Genomic DNA, 27744 nt, shown 5'->3' on the forward strand with positions numbered 1-27744 from the left:
TGGGATTAGGTTCAAACCTAAAATCAATTGGTCAAAAATTGACTCCATTGATCACCGATCTATTTAAGTTTGAGTACCAGAGAAAAAAAATCACATTCATACATTCCTGACCCAGATGGTTACTTTTCACACGTAAAAATATGATCTATTTATTCAAATTACCAGTGTCATTCCATAACTCATGGATCCGCGATAGGAGTAAAAATAAACATGATCGTTTATACCACGGGCAGTTATAAAAAAACTGCTGAAAACCACAGCTGTTCCAAGTTGTAAGGAATTTCCTAATAGTGCACATCTACGAACCTTTCAAGTTTCACAATGAGCACTTAACCTCTAGACTACTGATCCTCCATCCGATTAATTGCATGTTTAACATCAATTAGTTCGCTATATTACAGAACCATCTTCTAATGCCACTGACGGATAACTGCCTTACACCCGACATGGTTAAACTCTACTGGTCTAAATCGATCAAAACTCGTGTAAGCACACAACGAATTTTAGATACAAAATTATTTTTAGAATAGAAATTATTGTTGGTTTAAATGATTGTACAAAATTTTAGCACCAGATAAAGGTGATATTTTCAAAGTTTCCACAACAGGATTCAAAGCTTCTTTGAGTGCATTGCAAATATTCGCATCGCCAAGTTCCCACAGACTAAATGAGAATACAAAACAAAATTAAATGACGTAAAAATATGATACAATATGTACGGTTCGTAATATTTGATTGACCAGAATTATGGATGATACATAAGTATGATCCCTAAATTGTCACTTTATTACAATTCAGAAACCATAACCTTTTATATATCCATCTGCTAACCAAAGGATGAGTTTACTGTGTAGCAGTTTGCTCCGTTCTATTTTATGGGCGTGATTATAACAAACAGAGGATGTTAGTACGTCAGAACATAAGTTGCTTATGCCCGCCCACCGCCTATCTCGACGGACGAGTGGATTGGAAAGAAGCCAGAGGTGCCCAGAACAAAACGTAGTACTAGTCTATAGTCACTGACAATTGGACTAAGGCATACTATCAAGTGTAGACTACCCAGTTGGGATTCAGGTAATTATTGTAATAAACGGTTGGAGACATTGGATAACGTGACTTAGAATTGCTTGCAATGGTCTAATATCTATTCACGCTCTGTCTTAAGATACTTATTATTCTGTAAAGTCATTCTTCCTTATTAAATCACATTGTATATGTCTAATCTTGTCCACTATCATTGATATTTTCTCAACTTCTACTAGTCTGGCATTTGTTTTGATAATTTGATCGCGTAATAGTCATATGGTGCAACGATTTGAAAGGATACTCATGTGTCAGATTCTACGTCACTTATGACTATCTGGAAGGTTATGAAGAATATAACCTATTAACTGTTGTTTTGAATATTATATAATTATGGAACTTGAAAACAACCGAGAGTATTGTGGTGTATACTACTTATGGTGACAGATATACTCAGTATGTAGCACCAATCGGAAGTGGAATCCCTGTCAGTAGAAGATTGAATTAAAAAGATCAGGGGAGCAAACACAGAGCAATTGTAATAACAACAGCATTGAAAGAATCATGAATCATGTAAAGGATAACTGATGTGAAAATAACGTATTTAATGTATGGTTTTCAGATTTTATGAAAGCACTTTGTAATTTTGTATTAAATAATAAATTGGTTTACGCCACCTGAGTTCCTGTTCACTACAGTACTAAGAAATCAAAGAAAGTCTAAATGATTGTCAATAAAATCTGCAAGTAATTCAGTTGTTGGAACTATCTAGCCAAATATAAGCAATAGTAGGAAATCCCCTTAACACCACCAGTTACACATAAAAAACGTCACAAGAAAAGCTATCGAAAGTGTAACAGACCAGCAAACTTAATCAGCAATTATAATCACTACAAAGTTTGTTTTCTCCAAGAAAGCACATAGATGTTTAACAGATCAGTCAATCAATCTTAAACTAGATAGGACTAAATACAAATATATATCAATCTAAATTGCTATACTTCAGCATCGGCACCTGTTAGAGAGGGATAAGAAAGTGAATCAGAGGAAGGAGAGTAAAGAAAACATCTCCAATCAACCATAGATTAAGACTGGTGCACGGGGCCCAACAATAGAAGGTTACATTGTCTGATACAGCTCAGATCAATAGTTAGTGATTTTATTGACTAATGTATCTTAGTATGACCAACGTTAGCATTTTTTTATCGTACTCATATGCTAGATAGACTAGAGTAGTGATCGAGTATGTGTAACCATTTTAATCAATGAAAGTGTTCAAAACTCATCAACTTAGTTAGTCTACATCAACACTACATATAACAAATCTCAACAGACCGATAGGAGAAAAGAAAACATTCCAGGCCATAAAATTAACCTTCAAAAGAATCAGCAACGTAAAAGTACCTTGCAATGAAATAATGTTAACTTACTTTACTAGAATGTAACAAGTACGATTACACTTGATCCAAGATTGAAAATTTTCGTCTGGAACATGTTTTATAATGAGTCGAGCAAAAGTAACTATTTCGACAAAAATATTTTTTAAAAAAATGCACACACAGAGATAGAGAAACTTTGTACTTAAATATGATATGCAAAACTTTATAAGTAATGAAACTAAAAGTGGAACATTTTACTTATTTTTAAATTGATAACAGATTACTGTTCAATCAGGTAATTAAACAAAACAAATACTTAATTATGCCTGTCAATAAATGGTTCTACAACTGACTAAACTGCGAAGCTGTGAGTGGAGGATAACTGATAGATGAATTCCAAGTAAGAACTAGTGGTTTACTGGATTATGAAGACCTCGACATCTGAGGGAAAGAATGGAATAAAATGGACAGCTTGGAATCAACCACAGGAATTGCATTTAGCAGAGGATGACCTGAACCCTCCTCTATCCCATACACACAAACAAATGCACATGAATACAACTAGTGTAGCAACAGCCTCTCCATCACTAACGCTCAACATACAGAACCCAAAAAGCAAGATCCCCAAATACAATACAATACAATACAATACAACCCAATTACACTTGATGGAGAAGCTCTGGAAAATGTGGAATCTTTTACGTGCCTGTTAAGCATCACCGATGAACAAGGAGGATCGGATACAGACGTGAAGACAAAAATTTTCAAAGCAAAAGCGGCATCTCTTCCTATAACCCATGTTTTATTTTTACTTCGATCATTTTCATCTGATGAATAAAACAATTATGCCTTTCAATAAATGGTTCTACAACTAATTCAGTCAGTCAATCAGCTAAAACGTTGGAACGACACCAGTTCTTAATGTCAAGCCAACTTATCTACTGATTGTACAGCACTTCATGAACCACGTAAAAAAATCTTTTTGTCTTTATTTCCTCAGTTATAGAATTAAAATTAAAAGTTTACTTGAAGTACAATAATTCTCATTATTTATCAGTTTACTAAAGACACTAAATTTCAAAATGAATATAATGACTAAATTAAGCATTTGTAATTTGTATTTATTACAAATTAACCTCAATTTTAGTAACATGGAAAACAAGGTAGTACTGGATAGCTGTTTCATCTTGATATAAGACTTCCCAGCAGCAATCAGTTATTACCACGGAAGGTATCACATCTTCGAAATTAAATCTTGTGGTCGACCCTTAACCGTTAGACGTACTGGGTCGATGTCCAATGGTAGAATCTCAACGTTAAACGATTTGCAATACGGCACAATGGTTATTCAGCGACACTGATTACAACTGTTCCAAACTTCATGTGCCTGAACCCCACCAGTCGCGACATCTCACAAGAACTCCAGGAATATCTTGATGTTAGTAACTAGTGAGGTGAATAACATGGTTTGCGTGAATAGGTCCGGTGGAAATTGGTTTATTTTCAAGTTGTAAACATTACATACTGATCTCGGTCGGGGTACAACTGAAGATACCTGAAGGTCCTGAGTTCAATCCCTGAAAGAGGGTCATTATTATATACTATCAAGGAATCCTACACAAGGACGAAACAACTGTCAAATACTCTATAGTTTTCGATACTACACCGAGATTAATCTGTAACGAATATAACCTACAACTAAGTAAGTTAGTTACATTCACTCTCACTTAAAATCAATGTTTGAATGATTAGACAAACATAAAATAAATATGTTCATTTACATGATACTAGTAACATAGAATGCTGATGATCAACAATAAAACATACAATATTCAGTCGTTTTCTCCATTTTTAATAAGCGGCGTATCAGATATGCACCTTCAGGTCGTTCAATAAATGGTTTCGAACTACATTGATTCATTGTAAATGTTTCATCAATAGACATATGTTGATTAGTCTCTTGTTCCTCATTATCGGATAATGATTCTCTCCCAGTGAAAAATGATTTGACTTTCTAAAATTGATTAAATAAACATTATTTTAGAAATAATTGGTTTAGGAATTGAGCAGTCGATAAAAGAAACAAATAAATATATTGTAATTATAAAACAATCATTGGGGTAATCGTTTATTGGTCACAACATTCGACTTCCCAACCGTTAGGTTTCAGGTTCGAGTCCTCAAACCCCACCTAATTCCGCTTGATTCCTCAGGTAGTATCATTAGTTTGCGCGAGACTGAAGGTCCCTAGTTCGAATCCCGCGAGCGGGATTGTGGATGCGCAGAGTTGAGGAGTCCCACAATAGGACGAAATAAAGGTCAAGTGCTTCCGGGTTTCCAATGGTGATCTAACATCAATCGGTTCATGCTCTCAATTAAAAAGTATCATTAGTTTTCTCACTTAGAGTGTAGTTTTAAACTTGAATACATGAATATTTACCTGACAAATAAGTTACATCATGAAAAAAATAATTGAATTCTTTCATGAAACTACTCAAGAAAAAGCACATCTAATAGTAAGCGTTGATATTGCTTAAAATGGCAATGAAAACGAAAAAAATATTCACAATTTACGAAATGAAACAATATCAACAATAAACTGAACTTTCGAAGAAGAAAAAAGGAGTTGCCAACAAGAACAGAGAGACGAAAATTTATGAACGAACTAATGAAATTAAAAACAGAAAGTCTTGAATTTCAATATGAAGTTCTCTTATCTATATGGTTAAATAGCAATTTAGCATTATAAGTGAACTACGTTCGTAATGAAAACTTTAACTCTCAGTCCTAACGCCGTTTTTGACCCTAGTGGATTTGCTCAAGGTCACTTTAGTGTCACTTAAAGACCAGCTATCAAATACAGTTTCATCATAAGACCATTGATTAATGCAAGATGATAAGTATTTAGTCTAACGTTTGGAAACTTTAGTTATTCATTAGTTTAGTATCTTATTCTATTGTATTTGGATAATTTTTGTTATGAATTCATTCAGTTTTGACATTTGTTCAGTATGAAATAAATATTATGGCTACTATTTAAATAGAGTCAGTAATCACCGGAAAGACTAAAGGGCTAGACCAGATGGTGGTTAGAGGTAGTCGACAGGAAACCCTGGACCCGGGTTTCATGCTACTTGGCACTCGTCAGCAAGGTGTACCTGTAATCTTGAGGGAACTGGTGCTCCCTGGCGGATTCGATCCCGTGTCACCCAGGTAGACTTTTTCTACTTATTAGTTGAAAATCGTGTCGAGAGTATTTGCGATACAGTGTTGAAGAGTACTTATATGCCCTTATTAATTGCATGAATGATAGGATACTGAAAAATCAAACTTAACAATCAGGTCATAATTGATTTGAGTGAGTGACCTACAAATTGATTTCCTTCGACTGACTATGACATCTTATCATGTATATTTTGTAGATAAAAACGTAATTTTATTACTCAAAAGATCAATTCTTCAGAGGGTGCCTATTAACAAGGTTTTTACATGAACTGAAATTCTCACTCTAATTAGCGGGTAGGGAAAAAGAGAACTGAAGTTGGAGTAGCAAAACATTTAGCTAGTGCATAAACGTATCAATGCACCCTTACGCCTACTACTGAGTTGATATATTCGAAATATGTAGCTCAGAGTAGACCAAAACAGTCGCGTCCAGGCTAATTTACAAGCTTCAGATCAAACAATATCTAGTTCAAATCATAAAAATATCCTAATAAGATCAAGTTTTGGCAGTATAAAAAGTAAGAATGAAAAATAACTAGATAAATAGAATTATGACACCATAGGTAGTGATCAAATATGTTCATGGAAAATTACAAAACAACATCGTTTTGGGGTTATAATCCAATGCATTTTAATGTAGAAGAATGATTACAAAGACAAACTGATGAAAAGAAAAAGGATCTAATTTCCTATTCAAAAAACATAGGCACATAAAGAGTTATTTGTAAGTGAATTTGACAGAAATTGCGGAAATTGATCTTATTATAGAAAATCTTTTGTCTAGAGAAAAATTACGATTTTAATCAGAGATGAATCGTGGTTAACAGTGGAATCCAGGACGCGTGTTTCGTCTTATTTGGATCTCTTCAACTAGGTGTATCAGTATTCTAGAGTTGTTCACTCCTGCTTAAAAAGATTGTGACTTAGTGGCAATACAGAGGCAATTCGTACAGGATGAATATATATCAAAAAGAGACTGATCAATTACAGTCCTAAACAACAATAAGGAGATTCAAATGACCAATACAAGAATGAATTAGAAATTACCATTATCATGTAAACAATCAAGTCTCAAGTATAAAACGAGAACACACATATAAACCAAAGAGAACAAAACAAACTAACTAACTGGATTCTTTTGTTTAGCCAAATAAGCTTCAACTAATGAAACTGCTAATTTATGCCGAGATAAACGTAAATCATCATGATTTCGTTTCTGTGATTGTTGATGTTGTTTCGAATGAGTTTTTTCCTCCTTATCATCATCATCATCATCATCGTCATTACCAGTTGGATTGAATTCCGGTACTAAAATATGTGTAACAAGCTTTTCTAAAGCTAATCTTCTTGATGTTTTATAAAATGATAAATCTTTTGGAGAGATGATCCAATTTCCAAATTGAACACGTGTATCATCATTTGTTCTTTTATACATTGGTAGTACAATATCTACATTTAAATTATGTGGAGCGCTGAAAAAAAAGGAAAAAAATTAACCTACAGTAAACCATTGTGAAAGTGATTTACCTATTTCTAGACTCAATATGTTATTCTGTAAAAAAAAAACGAGTATACACAATGGAAATGAATAGTTTTGCTCGTTTTATTATTACGTTTATGCCGTAACGTTAGAAATACTACTATAGTCAAATATCAGTAAGCATGTCTGGTACGAAAGAAAACATTGACGAAAAGTAAATACTCAATCGGTGTATTCATCAGCCTAGTTTTTATGAGCTTGCTGTTTCCGAACTCCAGGTAGGTATCAATTGATTTCCGAAGCTAATGTTTTAAAAACTATATCAATCAAACTGATTCCTCCGTGGATATTACACGAGGATTTAATCTTTTCTTTTAAAATGAGACGATTATCGATTGAGATCATCTAGCTCCTGAACTGTAGTTATTATAGCAGTCAGTTGAACTTCCGGGACTAGGATTCTATTCTTAAAGACTTCTAGAGTTAACCTATCAAGTCCCTTTGCTCATTATTTGAGGCTAAATCTATTATTACCAGTAAAAGCGCTACAACTGAGGTATCCAAATAGCGGACTGTCCATCTACTGAAAGTGATCCAAATAATATGCTTCTCATCGAGTAAATATGATTGATAGAATTAACCAGTGTAGTGATTGATTTTTAAATCGTAGCTGAATAATGAGAACGTCAAAACTTGTTTGTTTTGTACGTTGATAAAACTTGACTTCAGATTCACCTGTACGTTAAACCCCTTTCATGGACACGATACCCTCTCTCTGAAGCAATCCGGCAATTTCTCTAGACGTCAACTTATAAATTACGGTTCAAAACTAAGTACATGAACATGTGGACAGGACCTAAGTTAAATCTATTCAAAAGATCATTAACATGGCTGATCAGTTGTTGGAAAAATTCGGTGATAGTAGATATTAGAACTATAAACGAAGTCGCAGAAAGTTAAACAACAATTCGATTTAATTGATTTGATTATATCATAAACAACTTTAAAATCACAAGAGAACATCAATTCAAACAATTTCCTGTTGCGAATTCTCCATAGAAAGCAACATATGATAATAATCTGTTTCTTTTCATTATCAATTTGACCAAAATATACACAATTATGAAGGTAAGTGATAAAAATTAATGAGGTTTATTAACAGTTTAGTGATAAAAACTGATGAGTTAGGAAATCATACATGAATGAAAATATAAAATACCTTTTCTCAAGAATTTCACTCAAAAGAACAAGACGACCCAAATCTTTACTTGTTAATAGACCAACTTCACTTAATGAATCACCAATAAATAACTCGACCAATTTATGATTAACTAACTTAAGTAAAGCTGGTAAAATCATTGATTGTAATTGGCGCATTTCCATTGCACGTACACCAAGTAATTTCTTTGTATAAATGCTTGTATCACCCGGAACTAAGATACTATTAATTAATTGAGGACAAAAATTACGACGATCCCTGGGAGATAACATATATAGTAATACTTTACGTGCATTAGGATGCATGACAAACAATTCTAAATCGTCTAATATTTCCTACAATGAAAAATAGAAAAAGAAATTCGGGCAAAACCATAAACAAAAACTTATTTCCAAGTGACGTTGTTAAAACCTCTATCAGAGTAGATAGTACATAAAATAGTAAAATTTACTGATTTAATTCACATAAAATCAAATATATTTTCGCACCGAAAATAATAAGCGGTATACAAATAATTTTGTGTGAGTTGAGATATTGACAGAGCGCAAAAAACGAGGTATGTAGTCTTTAAAGAGGCTACTCCCCCAAGCCTTTGATCGATAGGCCTAATCTACGAGCCAGGAGAACGTGAGGATTTGACGTTGCGTGGTGGTGAGTGACCAAAATATGTACATATGGCACTAGTTCAATCAGGATCCTGTAGCCCATATACACAACTGGTTTAAAACCAAGATCTTCCAGCCCCCTTAGGCAGACCCACCGTATCCATCAACCCGGTCTAAGCACAGAATATACGCTTTCTGTCCTCTCGTTTCTGCAGACACCACCTTTGCCACATGAAGTTAGTGAGCACGACTTCCCTAGCAGATGTCTTAAACACAACCTCATCAGTACCCGAGCATTTGAAAGATAGTAAAAAAAATAATACAGAGGATACAATTTAAAACGAATGAATCTACAAAATAAAAAGTAAGAAATTCTATCAAAACTCAAGATATAAAGAAAGATAACGAATGAATGTATGTATCAATATAGCTATGGAAAGTTTTGACGTATATCATTTAAAATTTTTAACCAATGATCACAATCATTGCATGCATCCTGGATCCGTAGTCAGTTAAAACAATTATACTTACTCCTTAAAAGTATACACTAGGATGTTTAAACCAAACTGGTAAGAAAAACAAAGATGCAACAATAACAATAATAATAATAATAAGAGCAGTTAATTTAACGACCAAAATCTAAATAATTGATCTGAACGCACAAAACAATCAAACAAAATAAAAATATATTCGATTAAACCAAACCACTACATTCTTCTAATTCATTTTTATATTGTTCGTTTGAATCATTCTATTGATATTAACGACTGTAATTGATCAGTCTCTTATTGGCATATATTGTCTTAAGTCACAAGCATTTTAAGCAAATATGGATGGTGGCTAGCAGTGGAATCCAGGACGCGCGTCTGGTCCTATTTGGGACTTGTCAGCTGGATGTACCCGCATTCCAGGATTGATGTTCATCCTTTTGTACAGAGTATGAACTACCAGATGGGAAAGTCGTTTATTCTGGAGTTCAATACATTCAACACATGTAAACTCTCATTAGTCTTAACTGAAACGCTATCAGTATAATCAACCATGTCATCAAACAAATAAAGGAACTGGCACCGCTAATGAATAGCCAGTATTCATCAGCAGATGAATCACTAGGAATACCAGGCAAACATATTAATTTAGTCATGAACTCAATTTCGGATCATGAAAACAAAATGCGAACAGATATGATTCCATATACACACCAAATCTCTTTTGATAGATTTTCGCGTCATGGCTCCAAAACTAGTAATGTTTGTAAGTGTAGTATTGACTATTGTGATAGATGCAGTAGTAAATCTGACTATACTTCAGTTGCTTTACCAAGAAAATTGATTCTTCCATTAATGAATTACGCATCAGAAAGAATAGAGTTGTAGGCGAAGTACAAGGAAGAAAAGATATAGATCACATGTCAAGAGGAATTAGTTGGAAAAATTGAGCTGCATCTTATGATAAAAACTCAGATTGCAGACCAGTTTGACGATGAGTGAAATCTTTGGAACTACGGAAAAATTTCAAACTAGACAGTTGAATATAATTCAATTAACATAACTACTTCGACCAACGGATAGAAGGAATTAACCGATAAACTGAATTATGTGGATAGTGATCAGATCTGAAGGGTTTGATGAATATTCAGTTATTCTTATTCCATTAGCTTCAACTGACGTTGAAACCAACAAGACTAAAAGTGTTACCCTAGATGTAAAGGGTGGTAAAATTTCTCGATTGGAGGTTAAAATGGCAACTGATTATAAATTAAGATCTAAAAGCAATATCAATATCGTTTTCAGAAATGATGTCATTAGATTGTGGTTATTGACAATTGAAAAGGGCTTCGGTAATGATGTGTTGATGCGTATAACATGACTGCTCGGTCAAGAGAAAAGCGTAACGACTAGCAAAGAATTCGGACTCTATCACCACAGAGTATTAGTTGCTACAATTACAGTTAATCAGGAACTATGTTTGTAAGAAGTCGACTGTGCTGTCAATTATCATATGCTTGAAAGCAATGAAAGATACTTACATCACAGCAATGATACTGGTTTCGTTATTTATTTGGTGACATAATTGATTATGATGAGAGGAGTGCGGCTAAGAATAATGAAAGTTAATGGTATTTCTGATTCTATGAGAGAATAGAGAACTGTTCCATCTGATCATTTGTATTTTATGCAAAGAAGCGTAGTTTTGCTTAATCAAATAGATTTTAGATTGTATTGTGTGTCCAGACCAAGTATTCGAGTTCTGGTCATTACAGAACCCAACAACGCCACTTGCCAAATATACCGTCAAAATTTACTTCGGTACAAAATAACGTACTGAGCATCAACAGGAATATTCCTAACGAAATGAGATCAAAATTCTGTCTCCAAGAATTAAGTCAAACTACAAACGTTTCTAAAAGACACCCAAAGAAAAACAATGAGCAACAGCTCTACACCGTAACCCTGAGTTCAGTCACATCAGACCTAATTAACAACGAACTGATATTACACAAGAATAAAATAAAATAATAACAGTATATCTTAATCAAAGCCAAGCAATAAAGGTTGAGTCAAAAGAAACTGAAAAATATGGCGAAACAAGTCATCGATCTAAAGTAAAATATAAAAAACAGCGGAGAGAATTCAATGGAGAATAGCAATACTATCAAATAGGACGATTTGGAGGAATTTTCAAAGAACTCATCCTATTACAGTGAATATTATGCTCAAAATTAAAAGAGAAATAAGAAGACAATGGATACGCTAAAGAATTTTTTAGTGAGTTCTCTAATCTGGTCTTATATAAGTTGATAATCAAGTACTCGACTTTGGAACTACATGTTTTGTGTACGATAGTGATAATATGAGACAACCAACAGAATTAGCTAAGGAGGAGTTTAAACGTGTAACCTAGTGGTAAAAAATTGCATTGAAATCATAAACAGATCTAAATTAGACCACCACTGCAAACGTGGAAGTACTGAGTTCGATTTCCGCGTTAGGGTTCGTGGATTCATACTTCTGAGGAGCCCCACACTGGGAAGAAACAATCATCCAGTGCTTCCAGGTTGTCAATGATGGTCTAACTTAAATCGGTTCATGATTTCAATGATATTCAACAATCTCTACAATCCCATACTGAAAAGTAGAAGATTGGATAAATTATCCACTAAACTATTGCTTTAATACTTGTTGTATATAAGTGACAAAAAATTTAAATCAAAAATAAATTGATATACTCAAATATAACTCACTCGAAATATTGTTTTCTGTAATAATACAATATCATCCACTGAATCGATTAACCCAATAATAAAAAGATGTCCATGTTCATTAAACGCAATATTTTGTACACAGGTTTTCAAGCCTTTAACTAAAATCTTACGTTTCTGAGGACTACATGCCCAAAGTATTCTTAAAGCAGCACGAACACCATCACGAGTATGTAACATCGGCACTATTTGACCATCGATTAGATTTTCAATCAAAGTTGTAAAATTATCATGGAACGATTTAGGAATAGCATCCTCATCTTTACAGTCAACTGGTTCATCAACTATGTATGGTACAATTGTTTCGCTTGGTTGAGATGTATTCATACTAGCTTTCACATTAACAGGTATTGATTGTGCTTTGGAGAATGATACAGCATTCCGTAAATACTCCAATAATAAGTGTTGAACAATACTGTATTTGTTAAGACCCCTTAAATATGAATGATATAAAGGAGTAGTGAGAAGAAAAAAGAAAAAATAACATGGAATGATAAAACCTGTGGTGAAGAAATGACAAGTTAGCAAAATCCGGGAATTCACATATTCTATCTGATTCACATGATAAACTAAAGAGAAACTATTCCATATAACAAGACTATACAAAACAAATGAGAGCAAGTGATTAAACTAATTTCATTTTATTTAAACTAAACATTTAATCGCTAGCATGCTTGAGAGCATTGTATGGTTAAGTTTACCTAGTAGTTTCAACTCACAGAGATTTCATCCACGGAATATAGGATACAACGAGATGTTCATCTCTTTGTCTAAAAGTGAGTATACTAGGGTAACAGTTCGTTTTATTTTAATTTGCGATTGTGAAACAACCTTTGAAGGTGAAGAACACATGAAGAGAATCAATATGAAATCAAGTCTTCAGAGCATTGTTTAGTTACGGTGTGTTACAACCAGATGAACACTGCCGAGTTTACACACATTTTTCCTATTTCCGACTTTGTTTTTAGCTCACTAGCTGGTAAAAAAAAACAATTCAATTCCATTTTACTAAGCAATCAACAACACTTTGGAGTAAAAATTCGCCCCCCAAATGCCCTGGTACGGCCAAGGGGGGTGGGAAGAATCAACTCTCCCTCTCCAAATGCTCACACATGGCCACACGTATACAGCCACTGCCAGGAAAGTCATACTCAGTACCTTCTCGTGGGGGTTGTTTACAAATTGAGAGGACGGAATGCGAATATCCGGCGCTTCAACCAGGTTGATGGATAGGGACGACTCATCTAAGGGAGTTCAAAAACCCTCATTCCAAACCAATGGTGCACATGGGCTCCAGGATCCTGAGTGAACAAATGGCGTATGAACCAATTATTGGCCACCGGCTACCATGGGACTGCATCTCCTGACATTGCTCCACTGCCTTGTGGATCAGACCTCTAGGTCGAAGGCTCCGGATATGCCCCCCCAAGAAAACCACCTACTTCGGTCTGGGCACCCGGACAGTATCACAGCCCACACATAAATCAAGTGACTTGTGTGGAGTATATGTATTCGGTGTCCTTTGTACCAATATTTATGTGTTCAAATAAGTAATAATAAAATGGAGTAAAAATTCAAACGATAATGACAATGTGGCAGTTATTGTCAAATAAAAAAGTTTACACTGAAGCCTAGACAATTGAAAACCACTTAATACTAAAAAGATACAATGTAAACCAACTTACTTGGATACCAAATTGATGAGTATCTTTGTAAGATTGTCAAGTATCATAGCACTTTTGTCTGGATGCAATTTTAACGTATCTTCAAGTGTGAATAATTTATGTTCACCAAGTCTCAGAGCATGTCTATTCCCATAAAACTCTTGAATCATTTCACTACGTTGTGATGCAGTGGCATAGTCATTATATAATGTATCTATAACTTCTGATGCAAATTTATGTTGAGTTAAACGTTGAATGCGATTTTTAAAGGCCTAAATATCAGAAATGTTGGGAATAAAAGTAATCTTAATTAAAATTATGGTTTTTATGATAATGATAATAAACTCATGAGAAACACTAACCAAATGCTTAAGATTATATGATGTAAACCACTTGACTTTAAGTTATTATTTCATATGCCCAGATTCACACGAGTCAGTTGCGTACAGAGAGACTAGCATAAATTTAGATTATTCCAAGTTATCAAACAATTCATTATGAAAGGGAAATATCAAAATGAACAGAAAACAAATTGAAACAATAATAATAGTGATAAAGAATGAACGTTGAGAATGTGGTTTAAAAAGACAACGAAAGGACATGAATGGAGGAAAAATAAGTCTCATGATCTACAAGATACCTATTCTGAGCCGTATCCCCTAACATCTACAACCGCTGGTCGCATACAACTTAGTCCAACAATCAATGACTCTATAGACCAATAGTATGTCTTGGTTTGGCCACCTCTAACCTTTTTCAACTTACTTTACTCCAGACACCAATGCATTCACTTCAGGATTGAAGATTCATCCATCATCCGAAACCAGAAATTTACCCATGTCTTATATTTTATATACCGTTTCACAGCCACAGAGTAACAAAGAGCAGACTACTCTCCATTATACTTACCTTTTGATTAACAAACAGCATATCGCCAACGTCACATGTAATACAAGTTGACGAAAGCCAAGCAGGATTTTTGAAACCGTGAAGTGATTAGGTCGGATACAGGATAACAACACTTCCAAATGAAGTGATCAAATTATTCGTTTCTTATGATCAGTTTAGTCACATCCCCTAACCTATTTTGAACTGCATAGACCGATAGTATCATTAATCTACAGATAACGGGTAGAGCTTTGAGCCTAGTAAACGGGCTTACAATTAGCGTTTTTTATTCTTGTTTCTAAGTCACTTCAAATTTAGTTAATAACTTTCTTACTTTGACTATAAATAACAATAAAGAGGTCATCTTCGCAACTAACACTACAGACTTACTGAAAAAGATATGTCATATGTTTTTATACAGAGGGAACGTGGGTATTGTTAGAAGTGGAATACGAAATATCGCATTATTTTGTAATGTTCCTAGCTTTAATTTAATGGATTGATTGAAATCTGTGAAACATATACTTGACGAACGCTAATCATATAATTTTTCTCGACAATGATCGATCATTGTGAGATAGACGTATTAATCCTTTCGCTTCATCAATAGTTTTGGAAATAATATTATTTGGCATACATTTTTTTGTATTTTATGTGCTCTTTATCTTTTTCCCTTTATTTTAGATCTATGATACAGTTGGGCACTATTATCTTCGTACTTTCATTCTTCTTGTCAAGTTTGTTTTGTCGAGTTGATATGAAGCATAGTAGATCGAACTTATGCGCAATTGTGCCAGTCGCTGTTTATATATATACTCAGAGGACGAATGTGTACAAATAGGATTACTGAAGCTACAAAAAAAGGCTACTTAAAATTATCCAAGTGTAAAGTGGTATATATTATAAAGACCCGAAAAGTATGGTCTTTGTTTATGGGAAGATTAATCGATAGGATTCTGATTCTTTAGCTTAAATTTCTTAGTGATAAATACTTTATTCTTCAGATTATCCAGGATTAGTAACAATATGAATGCCTATTAGTTAACTGTGCCCTAGTTTGCATGACTATATTTGTAGAGAAATCTTAATGGATTCTTACCTTAAACATCTCCAGTATGTATTGTTTGTCACCGTACTTTATTAGTTTCAATATAACAAATTTTGCATAGCGTGATTTGGCCAGCATCACCAAATTTGTATGAACTTCACCGAAAATTTGCCAACGTTGTGACTCTGTACCATATTTAACACAATCTTCCAAGATTCTTGATGTATCATGGGCCATACACAAATCAGGTATGACTTTCTTTAAAAGAACCATAACACAATTCACTTAATAGGAATAAGGTTGAGATGTGTATACTCTGAAGAAAATCCTATGATTAAGTAGTCAGTCAGTCGCAAAGTAGAATCTGGTACTTACGTACATCAGTCCACGTTAGAAAAATGAAACAGTGAAACTGACTGCTGTTATATTAATGGCACTAGACTTCTCGAAATTATAAAACACTCAACTTGAAAATTATTTCAGAATGATGGTGTTGGGATATTCAGGAAAATATCTCCAAAATTATCCTGTTAAGCCTAATGCTATCCTTGGACATGAAATGGTATCATCTTATTGGTCAATATTTATTTAATGTGTCATTTTCCTGTTGGCCAATATTGTACAATGTTATTTTCTATTTTATGGTACGTTGTGGTCTGCTTGATTGATATATAAACAGAGTATGTGTGAAATATAATGATTCATAACTCAGAGGCTGTGACTTGCGTTCTGGACTCAACTGGCTGGGTTAGACAGGGAAGCGGGGCCAATCAGAACCCTAGGCCGTTCTACGTTATTGTGCGTCTTTGGTCCGATCAATAATTCGCTACCCCTTAATCAGCAGCATAATTTTCACATTATAACAGATGGTCACACTGACTTCGTAGTTTACTGCAAATAGGGAAACAGCAGTTTAAATACCACTCACATAATTTAACTAAATCACAGGAAACAAAAAACTAACACAATTCTACTAGGTCAGTCAGACGCAACGTAAAACATGGTATATATGTACATCGGTTCAAGTTGCCATACTCCGTTACCATAGAGAGATGAAATTGTTAGGCAAAATGCCACAATAGTAGAGGTAATAACAGTATCAGTGGTTACAGAAAAGGCTAGGCATTGAAGATGCAACTCAAGAAAACATAAATTAGTGAAACAAAAAGAATTAGAGGGATCCAGAAGCTTAGAATTTGGAGGAAGACAAATAATGCATGCATCTGCACCATTGCAAACGATTTTGAGTCATGTCATTAAAAGTCTCTAACCATAGGTTACGATAACCACGCGGATCGTGACCAGTGAGTCTACATCGGTTGACATGGCTCAATCCCAATGTCAGTGACTTCGTGAACTGATGCCATGTTTTGGTTTGGCTGCCCCTAGGTTTCTTCAAGCCTACTCCTATGCTATGACTTTAAACCCGGCTAATTATCACGTGACATGTTCGCCAATCGGAATACAACTTATACAACCTTATCACTGTGCCAAACCAATGACGTTCGACCGGTGTGAGCATCATAGCGTCTTTATTGGTCCTTTGTTCCCCTAGCACGTCCAGTTGAGTTCATAACGCTATTAACAGCTTCCACTATGGGAATCATTTATTTCAAACATACCTTGTTTATATACAAGCCAAACGGACCATATCACATAATAAAATAGGAAATAACATTTGTACAAGTTCAGGCCGAAAAGTGACTGTGAACGTGGGAGATTGTAACCAATAAATTGAACATAACTTGGGAACATTAAATCGTATTATAATAGTCTATAAGTCAAAATGAAGCTTATAATAAGATGAAAACATATATACATAATCGTTCTATGATATCATATGTGGTTTGTTAATACATTTAAACGAGTCGTGTTTGAAGCACGAGGAGAGGGGACCACATACGATATCATAGAACGATTTCTAGATGTGTACCAGACGACCCCACATGACTGACTTATTACCAAACTTCAAATCCCCTGTTGAGATGCTTATGGGACGAAAGCTACAAACAGTTTATAGTGTGATAACACCTCAGCGACTGGCCCAGCAAAGCCCTCAGATGCAGAATACTCGAATTCCTTACGAAGTTGGTGCGAAAGTGTATGCGCTGGACTACAGACACGGATGTGATAGATGGAAATGAAGTCACAAAGAAACATGGGAACGTCATGTATGATGTTAGGGTGAACCAAGATATCTGGACCAGACATCATAATCAACCAAGGCCAAGGGAAGCTAAGGAAAAAAGTGAAATTATGAAACGCGTCGCACTCGACTTGCTATTGGATACTTTTCAACTTCCTTCAATACCTAGAACAGAGACAACGGAGTCACCTACTCAAGCAAAACATCCTTCAGGTTCTGGGTGTTTACCTCGAAGGTGGTCGGATCGCAAACGAAGACAACCAAAGAAACCTCAGGTAAACCCTCGGTTGCGTCGCCATTAACTTTTTCCAAAGGGAAGTGTTAGGATATTCATAAAAATATCTCAAAAATTATACTGTTAAGTCAAATTCTATCTCTGAACGTGAAATGGTATGTTTTCACATGTTTCCAGAATTTTCACACATTTCACGTGTCATTTTCCTATTGGTCAATATTCACGACAGTCCTAACTGTATAAATATGCATTGTCTGTAAAGCATTGTGATTCTTCTTCTGGACCCATAGACAATTTCCATCTAACGGTTCGTGTTCTGATATATTGGAGATTAGGGAACAGTACTGCGGTCGTACAGGGATATCTGGAGTTGGTCAATCGGTAGAATGTCGAGTAGCCACATCGCGGTCCACACTAGTCCCAACCAAATTTGCTGAAAATGATAGGACAAGACAGATAGTCATATACAACACAGAATCAGTCACCTATGTCCACCGGTACAATTCCCTAAGTAGCATCTAGACAGGAAGATAACATTACCAAGACAAATACCAAAGGAGGATTAGTATCAGTGAAAATAATTTGAAAGGATATCAATCCGCAGAATAAGGAGTTTAAAATAATTTTAAAGCTCGGGATCTAAAAGAGGCAGAAACCATTCATGCCACTGAACAATACCAACCAACGTCCCTAACCATCGATTCCGATAATCCCGCAGACACCAGATAGTCTGGACATGACATGGTTCAAATCAACAGCCAGTAAATTAATGGACCGACCGCATGTATTGGTTTGGTCCCAGTGACATGGAGTGTTGCTTCATAATTAAAATGACAGTATAAAACTTTCTCGAATTTACAACATAGACCTATCATAGTAAAGCTATTAAAAGTAGCTAAATAGTATGCAAAAAACCCACACTAAATACTACATACTTCAACTATTGTGTACATTCCATTTAAAAATGCTAAGATATTTACGCGATAAATACAACAGCACGTAGTAAATAGTGACATGATTAACGTGTAATTACAAATAGGTTGGAACATACTATTTGTGTCACAAAATTAGAAACAAAACTGGAGATCTACCCTATGACGGAGAAATCTGAGATGAAACTGACTAAATAGACTACCATTTTGTTGAATTTTATCACGTCAATTTCTTTTCGTTCCATTGTAAAATGATTAAGATTTCGGTCACTTATCATTTACAACCTTTCCCGACCGTTGTTGCTACCTTGATGAGGTGGTCGGGCTTGCCTATCGTGATGAGGCAACCGAGCTATACTGGCTGGAACAACCGTTCCTCAAGGTCCTACCATGTCAGACAGGTCGGTTGAAGAGCGGTAAGACTAAAAGCAACAAACCTAAGGTCCGAAGGCGAAGTCGTACTGCTGATTGTACAGAGGCGTGACAGCAGTAAGGTGTTTCCTTCAGACAACCAGCATGACGGCGATGCTGCCTTCCCACAAGGAGGGGTGGGGTTAGAAAAGGTCGACCCTAAAAATGCACACCTCGCCTTATCCCACGGATATCCGTCTCCGGCGGTAAGGTCTCAACAAGTACGGAGCTAACACAAAAATCACCCATAAAAAGGTCGTGTGTGACCGACCTCAAGCAGTTGTCCCTTGGGCACTGCGGTCACGCTCTCAGGTCACTAAGACCACCTCTAACTCGATTTCCTTTTCAGGTACCTCCAGAAGAACCCTTCCACGGTGTGGGCAACCTGGAAGTAATAACCGCCCTTATACCTCTAACAGCACTCAAGACCACTGTATTCATAATCAACCTCCCTCTTCAATTCCTATTATTCCTCATACATCGACTTTCAACTCTAAATTTCCTCTTTCGGCTTCATAGCCAACGATTCTAGTGCTCAACACACTGCCCCAGGTCTACTGAAACCTCGCTCCAAACTACACATTGGAGCTTTCAACGTACGCACCCTATGTCAAATCGGTCAGCAGGCTTCCTTGGCTAAAACCCTAGAATCTCGTACCATTGATGTATGCTGTGTCTCCGAAACACGCATACAGGATTCCAGTGTGGTCATTCACTTGACCTCACCTCGGCAAAACGGAGAGCCAACGAGATACACCCTCCGTGTATCTGGTGACCCGATGACCAGTTCTCGCGGACTGGCAGGTGTAGGCATAGCACTAAGAATGAGGGCCGGACAAGAACTGCTAGAGTGGATCCCCGTCAACAGTCGTCTATGTGCTGTTCGGCTAAACGGCTCCGTAAGAACTCGGAAGGATAGGGACACACGTCGTTGCCTTTTCGTCGTTTCTGCCTATACTCCCACTGTCTGCAGCTCAGATGAAGTGAAAGATGAATTTTACAGAAAGCTGTTCGAACTTCTTCATTAAGCTAAACGTCCAGACATAGTACTCGTAGGGGGTGACTTTAATGCTCAGATAGGTAGTTTAAACCAAACAGAAATGCATTTAGGTGGATATTTTAGTATTTCGACACAGCGAACAGATAATGGTGATCGTCTGCTGCAACTATGCTCAGACAACCGTTTATTTTTAGCAAACAAATTTTAAGCATAAGGAGAGACATCGTCTAACATGGCGACCCCCTACACCAAACCAACGATGGACTCAAATAGACCATATTGCCATCAGTCATCGTTGGAGAGGGTCGGTACAAGATTGTCGCTCATTCTGGAATACCTGCTTGGACTCCGACCACGCCCTAATACGGGCACGCATCTGCTTGCGCCTCACTGGACGCAAAAAGCCACAGTAAAAAGACCCATTAGAACTGAGTTGAGTAACCAGAAAACAAAAAGTAGGTTCCAGGAACAACTGAGGTCACAATTAGGCTATTTCGAAAACGAGGCTGACCCAGATGTTGCTTGGAAAGATATACAAACAGCTGTGGAAACAGCAGTGACATCTATTAGTGATTTAAACCACAGGGTTACAAAGAACCAATGGATTTCATCAAGGTCTATTGCACTGATGGATTCTCGTAAACTCATCCCATCAGGCTCTGAACACGATGAAGAGCGTAAACAAATCAGATCTAGGTTAAGAAAAAGTCTAAGGCACGACCGTGAGCAGTGGTGAGCAACGAAAGCAAAAGAAATGGAAAAGGCGGCGACCATAGGAAACACAAGACAGCTATACAGACTAATAAAAGAAACTTGAATAATTAAGTCAAATGTAAGTGAGACTATATCGGAAAAAGATTACACTCTCATCTGCTCCCAGTCCAGATGTTTAGAACGATGGGCGGAACATTTTAGAGAACAGTTCAACTGGCCTTCAGCTACTCTACAACTACCCTCCATTCCCAGACAGCGTGAATGGAACATTGAAGTAGGTCCCCCAACTCTCGCTGAAGTTCAAAAGGCCATAGTTAATCTGAAACGAGGAAGGGCAGCTGGTCCAGATGGATTGGCTCCAGAAGTTTTTAAGGATGGTGGTCCAATTTTAGCGATTAGGTTGACTAATATTTTAGCTAAGATCTGGGAGTTAGACGCTATTCCATCTGACTGGTCGCAATCACTTATCGTCCCAATATATAAGAAAGGGTCAAAATCATCCTGTGACAACCACAGAGGGATTAGCTTAACGAATATAGTATCTAAAATACTAGCCTCGATAATTATCAAACGCCTAACTAAGACTCGTGAACTGCAAACATGAGAGAACCAAGCTAGCTCCAGACCTGGTCGTGGCTGCGTCGACCACATATTCACCATTCGTCAGGTTCTAGAACATAGGCATACTTATCGAAGTCCGACAATGGCGGTCTTTCTTGACTTAAAAGCAGCATTTGACTCCGTAGACCGCCAGATTCTGTGGCAGTGTCTGTCATTGAAAGGCGTACCCCAGAAGTACATAAACCTTATGAAGGTTCTTTACTCGAACACTACAAGTCGAGTGAGAGCTTATGACGAACTGTCATCTACTTTTGCAACCTCAAGTGGCGTCCGTCAAGGCTGTCCACTTTCTCCATTTTTGTTTAACTTCATCATAGACCTATTGATGGAAATAACATTCTCGTCGAATGAATTCTCGGGTATTGATCTCCTTCCAGGAGGTCCACTTATCGACTTAGAATACGCGGATGACATAGTCCTGTTTGGTGAAGACGCTGACAAAATGCAGTGTTTTGGTAGAACTGAGCAACAATGTCAGAATGTTTGGAATGCGCTTCTCTCCCTCTGAATGCAAGTTGTTGCTTCAGGACTGGTCTGCGTCAACACTTGAACTAAGGATAGGGAGTGAAGTAGTCGAACGCGTCGACAACTTCACTTATCTTGGAAGTCTGATCAGCCCTAATGGGCTGGTATCAGACGAAATCTCAGCACGGATTCGAAAAGCTCGTTTGGCTTTTGCCAACTTACGTCACCTTTGGCGAAGGCGAGATATCCGTCTATCAATAAAAGGACGAGTATACTGTGCGGCAGTCCGTTCTGTTTTACTTTACGGCAGCGAAACATGGTCTTTAAGAGTAGAAGACACTCGTAAGCTACTAGTATTTGACCACAGATGCCTTAGAAATATTGCTGGCGTCTGTTGGGATCACCAGGTAAGTAATAGTGAGGTTCGACGCAGGGTATTAGGGAATGATGGTAAATCAGTTGATGAGGTTGTGAATCTTCATCGACTGAGATGGTTGGGCTACGTGTTACGTATGCCTGAACACCGATTACCACGACGCACAATGCTAACCGGTGTTGGAGATGGTTGGAAGAGAATTAGGGGCGGCCAAACCAAAACGTGGCATCAGTGCTTGAAGACACTAACTTCAAGTCTGAGCCATATTGGTAGATGCAGACTACTTGGTTGGGGTCCGCGTGACATTCGTAACCAATGATTGGAGACTCTTGGTGACGTGGCTGAGAATCGATCACAATGGCGTCAGTGTATACACTCCCTGTCTTCCCTTAAACTAAGAGATTAAAATCACTTCATATCTTTCTTTCTACGAATTAATTCTTTCTTCCTATACTATATCCTTATATGCAATCTTTCTCCTATATATTACCACCTTTGACCTAACCACTCCTATGAGTCTGGTGTTCATCTTGCTGTGCTAATGAGGTATGGCAACCTGGACCGATGCACATATGTGCCTGGTCCTATGTTGTAGCTGACTGACTGACAACATAATCTACTCAACATTACATTAACAAATACTCAATATGTATGCTGGAAAGTTTATTAATAAACAATTCAGTTGTTATGATATCCCAACCAAGGTAATTTTACCCATTTTACCATTAAGTGTAGTTTACTCTTGGATGGTGAGACAATATTTACCTGACAATTCTAGACAGATGAAACCAAGTATCAAAATTTTTAAACTATTAAATACATAAAACAACTAATATACATAAATATAACCTTTGAGATTTTTAACACTTCTTGGATGAATTCAAATCGTTTCTCCTTGGACACATCATCACGTCGAAATTGTTCCCATATCGGCAGTAGTTTAATTACTACTTCAGAGTGTTTCTTTGACTTTAACCTTAATAGGCGGCGCTCTTTCTTAGCCAAGAATGCTAAAAACAAAACGAGGATGAATACCATTTAAACACACAAAAAGGGGAAAAACAGACAAACTTGTCCATCATTTTCGAGGAATGTTGATGAAACTTTACCTTTTGGAGCCTGAAAATAAATTGATAAACCTTGTGTAAATTTTGAATACCACAATTTTTCTGCCAAGTGTATGTTTTACTTGCTTTGCTTTGTGTACCTGAAACAGGAAATAATCATACTAGTCTACAGCTGTAGGTTTTTTATAAATAAATACGATACTTAACTACGTATACGATCAGAATTACACCCATGATATAGTTTTATTCATGTAAGACTGAGGCAAAAATCAAAAGTGGCATCTAGAACTTTGTAGTTGTGAAGTTCGGGTTCATAAGTATTAAAAAATATTTGAGCTTATCAAAATCTATACTTGAACACCTAATCGACTGTAACCATTCCACAGATCCAAAAAATGAATTTAAGGTTGTTTATATGATTCGTTCAAATCTACCCAGATTTCTTTGCATCCAACTTTTAAAAAATAGCCGAAGCTCTTACCATCCAGGAGCTTAAACCAGAACTATGCGTACAAAAGAAGTACGTCTTATCGTTATCGTTACCTTAGCCTTAATTATTTTGATTCTCCTATTATTATTATTACTGCATTACCCCCTTTACTTATGTCTTATATTCTCATTGTTTTATTCGTGAATACTCATCATATCACCATATTTATTTTTTACACCCCTATGACCTTTAATTATTATATCAAAAACATTTTAATCATCTTATTATATTCACTAAGTCTGTTGTTATTATTCGTATTACGTAATCTAGTATTATAACCTTTTTATTAACTGTGTTCACATTTCCTCACGGAATTAGTACTTTTACAAAAACAAAATTAAGTTTGCCCGAAAGTTCATAATTGTACAATTTTTATGTGGATGAATATGAGACGGGAGCTTAATAACATCGGCACATTTAGAACACAGGGTATTAGAATTTTATAACGTTACTGATCGAAGATTTCCTGTAAAGTGCTGAAATCCAAATGGGCACACACATTATCGATACTTTCTAACTAAAGAGGAAAGTTGAACTTCAATGGAACCACGAAAGATCAAAAAACACTAATAATTAATAGATTCAAGTAGGGTTTTCTTAAACACATAATGGCCTATCAAAAGTAGACTTGAAACGATTGATCCCCTTGAGCTGATCAGTTATTTTTTATATCGAGAACACACTACAAGTAAACGGCAAGACTATAATTTATGGACGAACCAATCAGATATAAGATAACGAGTCACGAATTTGGGCGCAGCATTTACCCATACATTTGGCTAAATAGAGTTTTGGCATTATATCTGATGTCAGTTCATGATGAAAACCCTAAATCCAATTTTCAGCCATAACCATCAACAGTAAATGGGGATTCTAACTGCTTTATAACCCTCATTTAGTCCTAATTAATTGTTCACTCTCAAGGTCAGTTCAGCGTCGCTCGGTCACCCATAAATTATAGTCTCACCGTGTATTCTACTAACTAACGAAAAGGGTTGTACAGAATCAATCGTGAAATAAAAACAAACTTACTTTGGAAATACCACCTTCAACAGGCTTTGTTACTTCCTGTTTTTCATTAAGTCTAACCGTCTGAATTGCTGAAATATTGTTACGATTCACTCACCCTTTCTGGAATACCATCAGGTTGGGTCTAAAATAATAAGCTAATATTATACTTTTGCCTTACTTCAGCATGTCGCTTGCTTGATTTTACTTTAGAAACTTGGTTTACTTCCCTCTTGACGTTGCTCTGTAACAGAAATAAAAAGACTTCACGTCGTGTACCTTGACTGACATTGGTTTCAATACACCGGATAAGTCCATTTGTCGAGAGAGTGAATATAACGAGGTAGCAGTTTAAAGCCCTCAACTAGTCAAGGTCATAGCAATCCAAACGCCAATCTTTATTAAACAGAACTAAGCAATAATGTTCCTGGTTGCGAAGAGATATATTTCTTAGCGTATTCATTCCGAATCAAGAAACCTAAAATCAATTCAACCTAGAATGTGATCCTATTTTTCTCATTGATTATTCATAGACTGGAATGCCCTTCGCGAATAAACGGTATCAAACCTACAGATAAAACATTTCCATTGTAAAATGAGTATTTACTTCAAATTATGTTGCAGAGATTAACATTATTTTACGAACTATCTACCCTTACCATTGAAAATCGGATTGTACGTGGGGTGATAGTGATGCATCAGCTGGAATAATCTCCCTCAGCCCCCAAAGGACTGTAGGGTTAACTAAGCAACACAAAACCCCACCCAAACTATTTTCAAAGCCGAATATATTCCTCTCATAGGAAGCTGATTACTGGATGTTGTACGATTGACCGGTCAACATGGACGATGTGTTAGAGTTGGTTGATCGACAACTAGGATATAGCCTTCATATATTCGCTCTTTAATCTATCCTGTTGAACATGTGGAATTCTAATAGAGAACATAAATAAGAACTTTTGTCTAAATTTAAACGAATAGTTTCACAATATTTGGGCGCCGAGTTAATGTGAGACATTAAAAAGAAGAATATATTTGTAAAATCTCAGCGAATGAATTTTAAGTAAGTCCAACGTTTCGCCAGGCAATCTGGTCCAAGCTTTTTCAAAGAAAATATAATCAAACAACAAAATAAACGTTGGATTTACTTAAAATTCATTCGCTGAGATTTTACAAATATATTCTCTTTTTTAATGTCTGATGGAGAACCTTTATCCACCCACCAAGTGTGCGGTGAAAGCAGGACAGCCATCAAATTAGGGGTGGTAGGACAGGGAGTTAATAAATGATGTGATTTACATGCAAAATTGCACAAGTTCAGTAACTTAAAAGCCATATACACGAAATAAACACCGGAGGCTTGCCATCTCCCAAACGGATAGTTCTGCCGCCAATTCAGGACAGGCGTATTTAAGATTCCACCGCAGATCTAATTTAGAGTGCTCATCACAAACTAACATCAATTAAAATTCGTGAATACTTTGTCGCTATATAGATTAAAGTGTTTGGGTCAGAATTGACAGTTTATAGTTAGGATTTAGAAACAATCACATTTAATCTATGACAAAAAATGCAGATTTTCGTTATCATTTTAAAGATTTGAACACTTTACCAACGAATTTGTACTGTTCGCCTTAATTGAACTAGGGCAAAAGTCATTCATTTACCAATTTCACATGAAAAATACACCTAACAGTCAGACCAGCCAACATCAAATTCATAATCTTCAGTACGAGTGTCAAGATAGTTAGTTCTATTGTAAGAAACTGAAACTTTGAGAACTACTGCAACCACCATCAAAAAAGTACACATATTTATAAACACTTGTCTACGCAATATACTCAATGTCTATTGACCGGATACCATCAGCAACAGCCTACTGTGGGAGAGAGCAAACCAACTTCCAGCTGAGGAGGAAATAAGGAAAAGACGTTGGAAGTGGATAGAACATACATTACAAATGTCATCAAACTGTGTCACGATGCTATATTTATCCGTTTGTTATTCGATTGCCAGCTTTGACACCATTGAAATCGCCCCGTTGTTAGTTTTGTACGGTGCCAATTGGAACAACAGCCACTTCAAGAACTGACCCTCAGTAGTCTTCCCAGTAGATAAGCATGGTTGTTCGTTTTCTATCCTTGTTCAGAAGTACCATGAACTAAGAACGGTTTATAGACTAGTGTCCGTACTGCAACCTAATTGATGGGACTAGACCTGCACTAAACAGAACTTGACAGTTGTGACAAAGATCATCACTCAGGGATCAGTCATTCCTAAGAGAGAAGCTTATATTCCTATGAGCCTTTACCTTTAGGGAATGTGCATGACACAGACACGATCTGTGCTGTCATATTTAAATGCTTGTGAGGTGCTTCTCAGGAGGTAAATAAAATTTCCGCCTTGCCAGTTGTAATTACTTAATATTGTGCATCGTAATTCAGAGTGGTCTCGGAAATCTCTTGAGAAAGATATGGTCCGGAGGC

At 36.3% G+C, this 27744-nt stretch overlaps 1 protein-coding gene across 3 annotated transcripts; it reads right to left on the minus strand.

Annotated features, from left to right (window-relative positions):
* Positions 1-501: 501 nt before the first annotated feature.
* Positions 502-25631, minus strand: PUM3_1 (Pumilio 3; the record flags this gene model as incomplete). 3 transcript variants are annotated; one of them, XM_051216728.1, is made up of 14 exons in its annotated part: positions 25538-25631; positions 25440-25502; positions 25377-25403; positions 25283-25342; positions 23853-23900; positions 23543-23703; positions 15845-16051; positions 13879-14129; positions 12176-12626; positions 8327-8661; positions 6757-7099; positions 4230-4416; positions 2454-2544; positions 502-663 (listed from the first exon to the last, which is right to left on the minus strand). In XM_051216728.1, the coding sequence occupies exons 7-14, from the start codon at positions 16028-16030 to the stop codon at positions 534-536; spliced, it is 1974 nt and encodes a 657-aa protein (XP_051065323.1). In that variant the 5' UTR covers positions 16031-16051; positions 23543-23703; positions 23853-23900; positions 25283-25342; positions 25377-25403; positions 25440-25502; positions 25538-25631. The 3 variants fall into 3 exon arrangements, with proteins under 3 accessions (XP_051065323.1, XP_051065325.1, XP_051065324.1); XM_051216727.1 differs by having other exon boundaries at positions 534-663; positions 23543-23900; XM_051216726.1 differs by having other exon boundaries at positions 534-2544; positions 23803-23900; positions 25283-25403.
* Positions 25632-27744: the final 2113 nt, after the last annotated feature.

This window comes from Schistosoma haematobium, chromosome 6 (genome assembly GCF_000699445.3).
Source record: "Schistosoma haematobium chromosome 6, whole genome shotgun sequence".
Taxonomy (NCBI): Eukaryota; Metazoa; Platyhelminthes; class Trematoda; order Strigeidida; family Schistosomatidae; genus Schistosoma; species Schistosoma haematobium.